Raw genomic sequence first — 14,776 nt, 5'->3', positions numbered from 1 at the left:
CATTTCTTTATGACATTCACTTTATGCAGCTGTTATTTTGTGGGCATTTGGGAGCATTTCCCCGAGCTCGCTCGCTCTCTCTCTCTCTCTCTCTCTCTCTCTCTCTCTCTCTCTCTCTCTCTCTCTGTGTGTGTGTGTGTGTGTGTGTGTGTGTGTGTGTGTGTGCAGCTGTTATTTTGTGGGCATTTGGGAGCATTTCCCCGAGCTCGCTCGCTCTCTCTCTCTCTCTCTCTCTCTCTCTCTCTCTCTCTGTGTGTGTGTGTGTGTGTGTGTGTGTGTGTGTGTGTGTGTGTGTTTGCCCTGGGCTTGTTCAGAAGGCAAGAGATAGTTGCAAGGCATTACCTGATTACCTGGTGGGGTTTTCCAAATGTTTCTTTCCTGACTACTGTTAAATCACCTGTTCTCTGGCAGCCTCTAGCTCTTGCCCACATTATGCAAACACCTCTTCCCCCAGGTGAACGATGTATCTGACAAATGGGACTATACAGTCTGTCTCACCTCCAGCCAGGTGTGGCAGTGCTCAACCATCTAGAGTTCAAGACAGTGCAGGCTGCATAGCATCCTATCTCAAAAAAAATAAACAATAAATCGAATCACTCACACTAGTTCTCATTCTAAACTTTACAGACTCCCTGTCTACCATGGAAACACAAGCAGAGCAGGTGGGAAGGTGTAATGAGATTAGGACTAGGTCTGGCGCCCAAGTCATAACTTGGAGTGCTGCCCAGCTCATCTGACTCCTTTCAGAAGTGGGAGGGGCCTAACAGTGGAAAGCAAATGGAAACTCTGGAAATAGACAGTATCCTTGAGAGTCACCAGCTCACAGGGCAGGAAAGGGAAAGCCAGTTCTGATGGGCAACAGGAACATCTCAGGAGGGTTAACACTCGCCGTCCGTTCGGTGTTTTGCATCACCTGTCAGTGGTTGATTAGAACACAATTGTGGTTATTGATTAATGCCACACTGGCAGACTCTTTTCCTGGCGATTCACCTGCTTTGTGGTTTTCAGGCTGCAAGTGTGCGGCCATCTGTTGGGAATTTAGTTTCTTCTCTTGAAAATCTACAGAGGAAATGAGGGTGGTGGTTACAATGCCTACCCACTTACAGTGTGCTTCTGGGGTCTCAGGAACTGTACTATGGGGTTAAGGAGCATGCCTCTGATCCCCGGAACACGAGAGAAAGGCAGACACACAGAGCTGTGAAGCACATCACAGTGAGTCTAAGAGTGGTCTGGTAACTAGAAGGGGTTTTTTTTTTCCCTCTCTATGTAAAATTGGTGCCCTGGGATTCAGCCATGGGCTCACATATGGCTGCCTTGAATACCAGGATTAATTTCTCCCTGATTCAGAATTTCCCGTCCTGTCTCTGCCTCGTGCTTTGATTGTGTTCTCATCTAGGGCTATGTAAGATTATATCAAAAAACTGAAGACCCAAAGTCCACCGATAATGACTGGACAGGGACTGGACCAAACACTCTCTGAAGTTCCTTCTATCCCTGGGGTTTAGCGGCTTCTTAAAACTGATTATATTCAAGTAATGTGCTGTCGGGACCAGCAGTCACGCCTGCTTCTTGCCTTTATTATTGGGTGGTGATGGCTGTTGCTATTGTCATTTGTTTGGTTTTTGTTTGTGTGTTATTTCGAGGCAGGATCTGTCACACTAACTCAGGATGACCTGGAACTCACTCTATAATCCAGGCTGACCTCAGACTCCTACCTTGGCCTCTAGGGTGCTAGGATTACAGGCATAAGCTGCTACATCGGATCCTACCTGAGTCAGAATTCCCTGTTACCTCCTAGGTGAAGCTAGACCCCAAGCGTAAGTACTAACAGGAGGTGGCTGAGGGAAGAGATACAAAACCAATGTACAAGTCTCAGGGGATGTTTATAGCCCCACGCACCCTTAGGCCCAGAGTCTAAGAGGCTGCCACTCAGTATCCAGTAAAGGAAGCTGCAAGAGGAAGTACTTGACTAGAGCAACCCAAAAGGAGGAGGAGCCGAATTTCTAAGTGGTTGGGGGTCACAATTGTTATTTTCTCTACTTCAGATATTTTGAGATGAGCGTTTTAGCTTGCAAGCCAGTTTGGGGAGGATGTGGACTGCTCTGTGGGCTCCAGTACACACTGGGTTAGGTTATTTGACATTTAAGCAGAGTAGTTGGGAGACAGAGGTAGCCCTATATAGACGGGGGAATCTGTCTTACAGGCCTTATTTTTATGGTGCTTGGAATTGAACCAATTCCAGGCTTTCACACAGGCTAAGCAAGTACTCTATCGTACTTGCGACCATAAGTATCCTTAGCCTGGGATAGAAGCTCTACCTCAAGAGTTTTGAAAACTTGGGAGGCTCTCAGGAGAGCCCCTGGACTTGCCTTAGAGTCTGAGGGATGGCAGAGTTCAGACCAATGTGTACATCCACAGCCCTGTTAACCTTCCCTAGGAACATAAGCTGCCAGCCCAGTTATTTGTCAGTCGGGTTCCCCAGAACAGGAATATGTTTACCTTTGCATGAGCTCAGCACTGGGCATTGTGCGGCCAAGTGAGGCTCTACCAATATTTACTGAGCGGCCAGACCAGCAGAATGTACACATTTCAGACACCACATTTGTTCCTGAGGTGACCGTGTGAAATCCTTCTCCTAAGATGTCTGCTGGAGGGGCCAGGCAGGACCTGCAGGGCCCTGTGATAGGCTCAAGGTGTGGCTAAGAGTTGGGAGGACACAGAGCTGGAAGGAAACCAAGTTGAACGGAGAGGCATGCTCCAGTGACGATGCTCTTTTATAAGGTCCCTTCTTACTGAATTCCTTCCAGGCTGCCAGACTACGCTTTGTTAATGGAGTAAAGATGTTTGGCGGATTTGAGAGCAGGGTATGATGAGCCTGGGATAGGTAGGGAATAATTCATATAAAATTTTTCTGGCATGAAACATTTTCCCTTAAGGATTCCATTTCTACAAAAATCTTTTTTTCTTTAAACTGCAAATTCCATATAGAACTTGGTCCTCAATTCAGAATACTTTTATGAAAAGATGACCTCAAACCATAATTGTTCCCTGTCCCACCTTAGGTGTGCTGCTTTTTCTCAATTCTGGAGGTTTTACAAAGTCCTTTATGCTTCATATATATAGTGTATACATACATACACTTCTGCCTATCTATACACATATATGAATATACACATGTGAATATATATAGAGTATACATCTGCCTATCTATACACATATGAATATACACATGTGAGTATATATAGTCTATACATATACATCTGCCTATCTATACACATATATAAATATACACATGTGAATATATATAGGATATACATACACATGTACCTATCTATACACATATGAATATACACATGTGAATATATATAGTGTATACATACACATCTGCCTATCTATACACAGATGAATTACACATGCGAATATATATATATAGTATATACATACACATGTACCTATCTATACACATATATGAATATACACACATATATATGAATCTCTAGCATTTCATTTGCTTCCCTGATTGTATTAAGATTGGTTAAACCTTTGGGGGAGGGGAAATGAAAGAGTCGCATAGAGGGAGAACTCATTTATCCTTCCTGTAGAGTCCCCATCTGTTGACATTTTATCATATTGGCTTCATCCTTATACAGTCAATTCCACTGTGATATGAAATAATGTGTTCCAAAACCTTCTGCTAGGAAATATGCAGTGCAAATTAATTTCATGAGAAAAGTGAGAGGGGGCACCCCTCAAAAAATTGTCAGCGACACAATAGAAAGGAGTGGGGAGGGAGGAGGGAGGAACCTGGCAGGAACAGTCTTCAGTCTGTGAGGAGGTTAGGAAATACATGAATGTTAAGCAAGGATGTAATCCTCCTCTCAGGTTGTCTAAGGTGGGAAATGGTGGCGGTTTGAGCTGGTGGGTTCTGGTGAGCTAAACCAAGGGCTACCTGAGATCTGACAGGAAGTTAGAATACCAGTGGGGGAGCCATAGCTCCACACACCAGCTGGATGGACGCTGAAGAGTGGACATAGTGCACTTCTTCATGGTTTGAGTTAGCAAGGTTCCGCATTGTCTGGTGGTTCTCATGGTCGAAATCATGTGAAAAGTGATGTGACATTCTCTGTTACCAAGTTCCCGAGTTACTCGGTACCATAGTAAAATATCTGGCACAGGCAACTTAAGTAAGATTGGGTTCCGCTCAGTTTCAGAGATGAAACTCTGAAGCACCTTTACCCACTGTGCCAGCTCGTTTGCCCAACTTTGGGATTAATTTGCCATTAGTTATTAAATGACAAGCTGGGTTGTTTTTAAAAACTGGAATGTCATCGAATCTATAATAGAAAATATACAACTATCTGTGTCTGGATTGTTCTCTATCAGCTGCCTTGGCCCTCACTTCATAGTCATTGTAAATGGCTCTGATTTCATATGGATTTTAGATCCCCCCACCACACACACACACACACACACACACACACACACACACACAATTTGAAAATAAGTTGCCATGATGTTTAAATCTCACTCCTAAATAATTAAGACTTCTTCAGGGCAAGGCAGCTTTCCTGTACAAGCTTGGTGACATTACCACGCCTCGGGTAATTACCACTCATTCATCAGTTAGTTAGCTGAATAACGACTATTGATTACCTGAATAATGACTATTGTTCCATTTGCTTTTTGGTTTTATTGCCTTCCCTCTCTTGTCCTAGGCACCTAGCTGTGTTGGGATGTGAGGGAAAAAAAATCAAGCAAAAGTCCCCTTCTCCCCTCCTTCAGGGACGGGGCAGGCATCTAAAGCAGAGAGTTTTGGTTGGGAGTTTGCCTGCTTTTGTTTCCTTGGACGAGTGTGTCAGCAGAAAAGGAACTCTGCCCGGCAGGGTGTTCTGAAGCCTCAGCCCTGTCTATGGCTCACCCAGCTGCTTCTGAGGTACTTTGCTCCTAACCCAGAAGGACTTGACTCCTTCTAAAAGGAAAGGGCACAGCTGAAAGGGGATGCCTCCCCTTCTTCAGTGTCCTTACGATGAGGGTTGACAAGGCACAGAGCTACAGCACAGGGCATTTTGAGACCCAAGCTGAGGTATGGGGACTTTATCCTCTAGGTCAGCTGTATTAAGTAGACCATGAACGTGGTCATAAATACCAGGCCTGCAGTAGCTACAGCGTAATCAGCATAGAGTCCTCTCCCTTTTCATGTATGTAATAGCTTGCCGAAGACAAACATGAGCTCAGATCAGTGGGGCCATCAGAGACCTGGGGTCATGTTGGTGTTGGTGTATAGCGTCGTTGTTCCTCAGATCATGACATCATCCAGATCCCCGTACTAAGTAACACAATGGAGAAAAGGGCAGCGTGGCCCTTCCCTCTCAGGACCATTTTGGAAGCTATGTGCCTCACTTCTGTCTGGATCCTCCACCTACATGCATGAAGAGCCGAGAAACAGCTGTCATTGGGAGTTCATGTACCAAGCTAAAAAGCAGGTTTTAAGAGTGGATATTGGGGGGTAGCTTGCAGTATACCAGCGTGTCTAAAAACACCATCGGGGCTTTCTCCAAAGCTGCTCCCTGAAAATGCTCCTCAAAAATAGAACTATCATACAGGACGTATTGACTCACTCCTTTGACTCCAGCCCTTGGGCTGAGGTAGGAGGATTGGGCAGTGAGTTCCTGGTTAGCTTAGGCTAGAGTGTAAGACCCTGTGTCATAATCCCCCAGACAGACAACAAAGCCCAGATGCAGTGTCTAAACGATTTTGGAAAACAAACATTGTTGATCTGAGATTCATATTGCAATGTGGCATACTAAAGGCTCCGTGAGGTTCTACAATTAAGAAAATCCTGTAATCGTCTTTGTTTAACCTAAGAAAATTTAGCCATAAAAGTGTTTCGCACCATACTTTAATTTTTTTTTTAAGAATCCCTGAAGATTCCTTTGCTTGCAGTGAAGTGACAGGAACGTGTGGGAATTGTGTTAGTCAAGATTCAGACGGGGAAACAGCAGCTATGACAGCTATACAAGGATTGCTGCAGGGACTAGAATTTAGTAACTGACGTATCTCGAGGACTACTTAGCCTGCTGTGAGACTGCTGTGTGCATGGAGCTTGGAGTCCAGTGGGGAAGGACCACAATGACCTTGGGAAGGAGGGGGCAGACGGGACTCCTTGGGAGTGGATGGGAACCTGGGTGAATCTGTGACAGTTCCCAGTTTGTTTTGTTTTGTTTTTGTTTTTGAGACAGTGTCTCACTATGTAGTCCTGGTTGGGCTGGAACTTGGCCTCAAACTCAAACTTGCCTGCCTCTGTCCCCTGAGTGCTAAGATTAAAAGCATGGGCCACCATACTTGGTCAGTTGGTCTCCAGTGTTGGTGGTGTGGGTGTCCTTTAAGAGAAGTTATGTTTTTTATGGGAGAAAAAACACCTAACTTACAAAACTCAAGGGAGTTGTCTTAGGGTTTCTATCACTATGATGAAACACCATGACCAAAAAGCAAGTTGGGAGGAAAGGGTTCATTTGGCTTACACTTCCACATCACTGTTCATCAAAGGACAGGAGCTCAAACAGGGCCGGAACCTAGAGGCAGAAGCTGATGCAGAAGCCATCCAGGGACACTGCTTACTGACTTGCTCCCCCTGGCTTGCCCAGCCTGCTTCCTCACAGAACACAGGACTACCAGCCCAAGGGTGACCAACCCACAGTGAGCTGAACCCTCCCCACTTCCTCACTAGGTGAGAAAATGCCTTACAGCTGGATGTACCTTATGCAGGCACCTTCTCAATGGAGGTTCTCTCTGCTCAGACAACTCTAGTCTGTGTGTCGTTGACCTAAGAATGGCCAGCACCGCAGTCCAGGAGAAAGTCTGTAGCATTAGCAGACCTGGCTGCTGTTCCCATCTCAGAAGGGAATAGCAACAGTGCCTGATGCTCCAACACCAACCTTCTGCATGTTACCTCTTCACATCTACCTCAACCTTCAATTGGAAACATGCACACATGGGAATTCTGAGCAGTGCAGTTCAGCCTGCTCGGGTAAGGGAGATCAAAAGCCAGCCCCGGCACTTACCAGACGACAAATAACAAATCGCTTACCACAGTGCTAGTTGCCATAGCTTTAATGAACACTGGCCCAAATGGGCACCAGTAGCTAAGTAGATATTGTGCTACCCCTAAACGCTAGAAGTGATACGCGGGCCCATCGTTAACATCATAGGTGACCTGCACACATAATAATGAGCAGAAGACAGAACTATCCTTGCTTTTATAAAATTTCAGAAAGACCAAGCTTCCTTAGGGCCACGATTGCTCATCTGAGGATACATTTATGGGTCTCTCAGGAGGTACTTTATGTGCGTGTAATATACTTGCTGCCTCCTGAGCATCCTTTGCTTGCTATATGTATTGTGTAATTTATACTTAATGGTAGGCTCTAGTCCCAAGTTTAGGTGAGGTACATTTCCTCATGTTTTAAGTAGCTCTGGGTTAGAGTTAGGTGAATGCATAAGACGTCTGCGATGTCTAGGATGGGTGTAAGTCAGCTGTGTCCAGGATGCACAAGCCTGTAGATTAGATCCTTTGAATCTGAGATGGATCTGTGTGCATCATAAGGGAGAGAATGCAGGAATGGGGGACTTGATGTATAGGAAACTTGGTTTACTCTCATGCTCTTTGTGAACATGTTTTCTTACCTTTAACCAAACTAACAATGCCTTATTGTTTTATGGACTCTTAATTTCTTTTCATGTTTTTTGTTTTAGTAAATTCATTAGTTGGATACATTTGTTATTTTTTCCCCCAAAATGGATTACTTTAAAGTGCCTCGGGTTGTTAAGTGTGAGACTGGGTGGTCCTCTTTGCTGTCTGCAGTGACCTAAGACAGAACCCCGTGTTTTCTCTGATGTCCCACACAATTCTCTGAAAGCAGTGGTGGCTGACATAGTTGATGTTTTTAAAGCCTAGAGAACTGGGACTTGGGGTGCTAATAAGTTTGCTCAAAAATGAAACCTCACAAGTTATTGTCTCACTTTGGAAAACCTGAATATGCACGAAACAGAACTGATTATTGTACAGTGTCCCGCCCACCTGTAGCTAGCTGTCCAGTGCTCCCATCCCCTCGGCCTGGAGCATGCTCACTGTCGATGGATTCTACAGCCTGGCCTACCTTCTGTCATGGCGGGCACCTTACTGAGCTGTAACTGCTGCTCTTTATGTCTGTCATCTTGTTAACTTTAGACTCTCATCTCCCGGTGGTCGGGGATTACGTCCTTTTCTTCTTCATGTTTCCAACGCCAAGCTTGGAAACCCAGAGATCAGTTAGGAGGGACTAAGTCCCAGAATTCCTGAGGCAAAGCCTGATAGTTGGGTTCTTGAAGATGGCCACTTGTGGAGAGAGACAAGAAGGGGGAGAGGATTTCTTTTCTTTCTTTCTTTTCTTCCTTTCTTTCTTTCTTTCTTTTTTTTTTTTTTTTTTGTCAGACATTAGCAGCTATTTATATGGTAAGATTAAAAACAGAATCTCAAGAGATTGAGGGAACAATACAGGAAAAAGAAACGGGAGCCTAAGGTTTTAAAAACAAATAAATAAAACCACCTATGCTTAAGAGAGATGAAGCCATGAGAGGAAGATTTGGGAGTGATCTGAAGGGAGCCACCCCAAGGACACAGAATCTCAAGAGGGGATGAGGTCCCTCTACTGCCCCCTCCTGGTCCTCTGGTGTAGTTCATCAGGGGATAGATGAGCCTCTGAGCAGCTCCCGAGTGGTTCTGGATCTGTGATCAAGCCACACATTTCTGAATAGTGATGTGTGCTGTGCTACGCTCTTCTCTCTGAGTGATTTTTGTTCCTATTAACTTGATCCCCCTGTTCCTACAGGAAACATGGTAGAATGGTGCTTACCTCAAGATATTGACCTTGAAGGTGTCGAGTTCAAGTCTATGGCCAGTGGGTCCCATAAGGTTCAGTCTGATTTCATGTGAGTATTTCTGAACCTGTCTTGTGCTACCTGACCCCGTCTCTCCTATGTTCTCCACACGTTATCAGGCGGTGTCCTCAGATAGTATGTGTAAGACTTCTATGTGTTTACCCAGTTTCCCAGCAAGAAGGGCTCCAGCTCTCAAGTTCTCAATGGGTCCGAACATTCCAGCATCTACAACTGAACTATTATAGAATGTGTGGCCCTCAGGGAGGTTCGGTTTTAGTGTAAGAAAGGAGTTTGAGTTAAGTGCGGGTTAACCTAAGACGTCTTATATGATAAACTCGGAATACTAGCTTTAAGCAAGCCAGTTTTAGTGATGTGTAAATGGTGCATGGTAAATCTTGTGAGAAGCCAATGGACACGCTTGAAGGGTGATTTGTAGCTTTGATCTCTGCATTGGGCTAAAACCATGACTGATCCAAGTGTGAAAAGGGGAAGGAAGTAAAATGTCAGCTGCACTGGAGCTGTCAGAAGCCAAGGAACTGAGAGAATCGGGGTTTGTGAGAGAAAACAGACGGAGTTCCCGAGGAGCCTGGAGGTTCTCCCATTGAAGCTGTTAGTTGTGCCAGAGAGGATACCACAGTCTCTGACTGAGGGCATTTGAGTGGCGTGCCGGTAGAGACCTTATGCTAGGTTCTGGAGTCTTGGAGCCGGGGCCACTCCTTGGGAGATTGAACGGCTTCTTTTATGACCCAGCTTTATTTGGAGCTCTGAACATAGTTGTTTGGGCTAAGATTGCATTGCAAAGGCAAAAAAGCAAGATTGCCGACTTCCTAAATGGGAGCGGCAGAGCACATTTGGTCTGTTCCAGCTATTTCCGGAAGGGCCCCTTCTTCGGTCTGGCCTGCTTTGCCAACATGCCGGTGGAGAGCGAGCTGGAGCGCGGCGCGCGGATGAAGTCCGTGGGCATCCTCTCTCCGTCCTACACCCTGCTCTACCGCTATATGCACTTTCTGGAGAACCAGGTTCGGTAAGTAAGTGGCTTCTGTGCGGGGCCTCTGTATATCACGGGCAGCAGTGGGATCTGCCACCCGGTGCCTGTGCTGTGAGTCCCTGGAGATGGAGACTGGGCCAGGGCCACAGCTGCCTTCCTACAGCATCCGTGGCTCAGGGTCAAGCCTCAGGTGATCCTCCTTCTCAGCAAATGTATTATAAAATAATTCTTTATCCTATAATGAAAGCTGGGGAAGGTATTTACTTTCAGTTTTTATTAATACTCTCATCACTTTTTAATCAATACATTTTAATCAGACATGAACATTCTTTGTTTACACTCAGCTGGCTGCTATCCTCAAGGTTTTTCCCAGGTAGTCAGGCAGACTTTAAAAAATGTTTTCTTTAAATAATTTATTATTTGGAGTAGTAGAAGAATATGTAATATGTAATAGAAGAAAAATTGTTTATATATATATATATATATATATATATATATATATATATATATCGTTATGCAGGTAGCCTAATTAAACTTTAAACAGTGTTGGGGAAATGTTTCTAGTCCTGAAAGCACTGTTAAAATTTTAGTCTGTTTTCCGATACTTATATTTCTGTGCTTCGATAGAACATGCTGGACAACTGGGTGTCATGGTGCTTTATCTCAGGAAATAAAGGCTTTCAGTTTATATTAGTAGCAACATAGCAAGACCTGTTTGTCATACATACAACACATAGAAGTATGTGTGTATGTACTTGGCATTGATGCTATGTATAAACTATTTTACCCTGTGCATCATTCATTCATTCATTCATTTTGAGTTGGCGTCTCTCTTTGTAGCCCAGGCTGGCCTTTTAATTTGCAATTTTATGGGATGCCAATCTTCTTTGTGGGTAATGGGAGTGGACCGCAGTGCTCGTGATTGTACAGCAGTTCCCCCTAACCACTGAGCCACCTCTCTAGCCCACGTGGGTCATGGTTTAAGCTAACCTGGCCTGTATCCTTTGTCCATCCTTCTTTCCTTCCTTCTCAGGGTAATTCCCTGTATCATATATTATATTCTTACATTCTGACTCCCTTTACCCAAGAATACTTTGGAGTGAACAAGAGTCCTAACTGCTTCTGGGTACAGAGAAGTTGGCTTTCCCAGCCTTGTGAGACATAAATTTGATTCCACAGTAACACATTTTCTGGGTACCAATATCTGCTTTAGCTAAACTAGAAGCTAAGTTACCATAACAAAGAGGAGACCCCAAAATACAGCGCTTTGAACAAGTCAGAACTCCATTTCCTAGCACAAGGTTTAAGGCCAGGTGGAGAGAGATGTTCCAGCGTGGGTTGGTGGTGGTTGGGCCCTCCATCTCACCCATCTCTCATCGTGATGGTGGACAGTGACTCACCTGACATCTCAGCCAGTAAGGAGAGAGATTGAAGCGGAAACTTCAACCTGGACACATTACTTCTGCACACATCCTGTAGGCAGATCAGTGCAGGGGGCTGAGGGCTTAAGGAGAACCCCAGAGTGGCTGGCCCTACAGGGGAATCCCTGGTCTGGTTCACACAGTGGAGGCTTCATGTCCCCTGCATCTGGTGCGTCATTTATCCCCACTGTTTACAGCAGAGCTCTTGCTCAGTTGATCTGGGCAGCTAGGGAAGCGCTTTAGTGGAGTGGTATTTGAATTTACCTGTCCTTGTTGATAACCTCATCCCATCCATCTTTGAAAAACATCTTGTCTTCTGGTACTATGTTGCCCTCCGACCCTTTGGTTTTTCTTGGTGGTGTGGCTTCATCTGTGACACAGTCTACCATGTGTTTAAACTCAGGCTTCCTCGACAGTAGGATAACCGTCATCTCCGAACTGTGAATTTCTGCTTATGCCTCCGAGTCTGTCTTCTCTCTACACTGTCTGTTGTGGTCTCATTCTGTCCTACCAGGCAGCGACTCCTTAGGCTGTCAAAGGACAGAGTTCTAACATTAGTTGTTTTCTTTTTACATCTACACATCTGTCCTCTGTGTGTGAGAGTGGGATCAGGGATCAAACTCAGGTTGTGAGGCTTTGTGGAAAAGCCGGTTCCATCTCTAGCTTTTTGTCTAAAAGACTCATAGTACCGACTTTGCTGTAGAATCTTGGTCCAAATACGGTGTTGACTGTAGTCAAAAAGTAAAAGCCCACCACAATTAAGTAGCAAATCAGCAAACAGAAAATGAAGGCGTGTTATTTAAATTACCCTGGATAGAGTTACCCTTTGAAAGACAGAACACAGAAATTCTCAGTGGGCTTTTAACGGAAAATGGATCCTAATTCAAACACATTTGAACTTCACCTATGCATCAAGTTTGACACATTTCCCTGAAGAGTACCGGCAACCCACTGCCTTTTCAGAAAGGCAAGCCAGAACAGCCAGCCAGGCTTCCCTGAGCAGCCCAGGAGCATTTCCCAGAATGACAGCGTTTGCTCTCAGCACCTGAATGTCTGTTTATCAGCACCAGCACCGGCCGCCTCCTGAATCAAAGCTTTTCGGACCCCTAAAATTAGGAAGAGGCAGTTATTGTTAGCAATTATTTTCTAAAGTGTAGTCCATGCTGACCTTGACTTTACGATTCTCCTGCCTCCCAAGTATTTGGCTTGTAGGTGTGCACTGTCACTCACACACACACACACACACACACACACACACACACACACACACAGCTAATAATATCTTTTTAAGTACAATGACAATGTTGATTTTCTGCTTTTAATACAAATTTCTCTGCAAAGTCTCTCACCATCATCTCGTTGCTGAGTGACGGAAGTCACTCTGGGCCGCAGTGACTGAAAACATCTATCTACTGCTGCTTTTTCAGTGGAGATCTTCACTCTGAGCAGCTTGCGCTCCAACTTGGAGTGGGTTTCATGGCACGTTGGTAGAAGGGAGGAGCAGGGCTATTACTTCTCAGTGTTGTTTCAGCCATAGTTAGGGATGTCCTTTCTCATTGTTCAGTAGTCACTGGAAGGCTCTGAGAAAATAAACCAGGGTTCAGAGGGTGTGGAGCTTTTTAATTAACTTTATATTACCTTGCTGGACCTGGGTTAACAGAGTCTGTAATCGGACAAAAGAAACTTACTGTCTCATAGTTGCAGAGACTTAAGAGTCAAAACTCAAGTTGTCAGTGTCAGCAGGGGGCTTCCCACGTCTCTCCTGGCTCTGTGCTTTGCTGGCAGTCGCAGGGCTCCTGGGCATCTGCATCCTCTCAACGTCTGCAGCCATCTTCCCGTGTGTGCCCCACACCTTTGTGCATTTTCCCTTTTTAAGTCACATAGAATCCGGGTTCCCTCAAAAGATCTTTCTTTAGCCCAACTGCCTCCTAAGATCCATCCAAATAAAGCTTCTTCTTGGGAACCAAGGTTAAGGCCCAGGACTCCAGCATATCTTTGGGAAGGGAACAAAATCAACCTCTTAACATCCCCATTCAATGAAAAGTCTTGACCTGGGGGCATATTTCTGCATAGTCCAAGTGGTCTAGGACCTCAGTGTCACTGTCTTGATCTGAGGGTTGGTTGACAAGGCTTTTAGCTTGAGCAGAGGATGAGACACAAGGGTGGGGGCAGGGGAGGAGAGATTCTGATTGCTTAGCTGATGTGGAAGTATGAGTCCTTGGTGGCCTCAGTAATAACTGTTCTCCCTCTTCCCCCCCCTTGGCACATTGAGGGCTCACATTCCACACAGAGCAAAACAACTGTAGACATGAAGTGTGTGGTCTTCTGGGTTATCTCTTCTCACAGTAAGCAGCACTCCAAGAAGTACATGTGATCTACAGCATAGATTGCTCGAGGATTAGACACTCGACACAGCCTGTTCATTCTAAATGTACTACACTGTGCTGACTTGAGTGGAGACTTGAAGGTTTAACCTCCAGGTGTAGGTGTTCTGAGTGCATCCAGGCCTTTAGCCCCTTTGGTAGGGATGCGTAGCTATGCTGGGCAGAGCTGCTCACTGTGCACGTGTGTTTCACAGACACCAGCTGGAGATGCCGGGACATTACTCTCATCTGGCTGCATTCTATGAAGACAAGAAAGGGGTGCTCCACGCTGGTCCCGGGAGGGGCGGCAGCTTGCCACCTGTCTACTGGTTGCCTTCTATTCACCGCTACATGTATCCTGAGATGAAGGTGAGGCTGGCTGTTCCCTCCTGTGTCTGGGAAAGGTTGCTATGCATTCATTTTTAAATGATGAAGAAATTATGCCTCCACCTCGTGCAGAATTCTGCTTTCGATAGAATTCAGTTAGATTATAAGCATTTGGTTTCATTTAAAACATAGGGTAAATTATCTTAAAGAATGTGCCTTCGATAACCATCGCACAAAGCCACATATGCTGTGCTGCTCATGCTGGACTCCGAGGAGGGAGGATGCTTTTGACTGTGTTGGTTGCTTCTGCTATTGTAAAGCCAGACATCAAGAATGTGAAGAACAGACGTGGTATTTCTTAGCTACGTTATTTTTGATGTTGTTTTCTTTGGAATTTTTGTAGCGTTCTTTGCATTCATACTAGCATGTCTGTTCAGCATCAACAGGAAATCCGGCCATGCAGCAGGTGTTCAGAAGATATAAAAGGGTCTAAGATTACAAATCCACCTTTTCTTCCTTCTCCTTGTCCTGTGGCTGGGCACAAGATATTCCTGTGAAGCTTAGGGAGTCCGCTTGTAAAGACATAATGCATGAGTTAATGGGAGAAGGCGTCTTGGGATATTTCTTAGTTAGGGTTGTATTGCAATGAAGAGACACCATGACCACAGCAACTCTTACAAAGGGAAACATTTAATTGGGGCTGACCTAAGAGTTCAGAGGTTCAGTCCATTATCATCATGGCAGGAAATATGGCAGCACTC

At 45.1% G+C, this 14,776-nt stretch overlaps 1 protein-coding gene across 3 annotated transcripts in view; it reads left to right on the top strand.

Annotated features, from left to right (window-relative positions):
* The window catches only part of Dennd11 (DENN domain containing 11), a 68,863-nt gene that overhangs the window by 41,253 nt on the left and 12,834 nt on the right, over positions 1 to 14,776 (top strand). For all 3 annotated transcript variants that reach the window (XM_039107528.2, XM_006236361.5, NM_001044701.2), the window contains exons 2-4: positions 8,868 to 8,967; positions 9,782 to 9,940; positions 13,904 to 14,057. In XM_039107528.2, coding sequence (XP_038963456.1) covers positions 8,873 to 8,967; positions 9,782 to 9,940; positions 13,904 to 14,057 — 408 coding nt within the window. In that variant the 5' untranslated portion in view covers positions 8,868 to 8,872. The remainder of the gene's footprint in view (positions 1 to 8,867; positions 8,968 to 9,781; positions 9,941 to 13,903; positions 14,058 to 14,776) is intronic.

The sequence above is a fragment of the Rattus norvegicus genome, chromosome 4 (genome assembly GCF_036323735.1).
Source record: "Rattus norvegicus strain BN/NHsdMcwi chromosome 4, GRCr8, whole genome shotgun sequence".
NCBI classification, from domain to species: Eukaryota; Metazoa; Chordata; class Mammalia; order Rodentia; family Muridae; genus Rattus; species Rattus norvegicus.
Note: the sequence above shows the minus strand (reverse complement) of the source record. Positions and strands in the feature narration are given on the sequence as shown.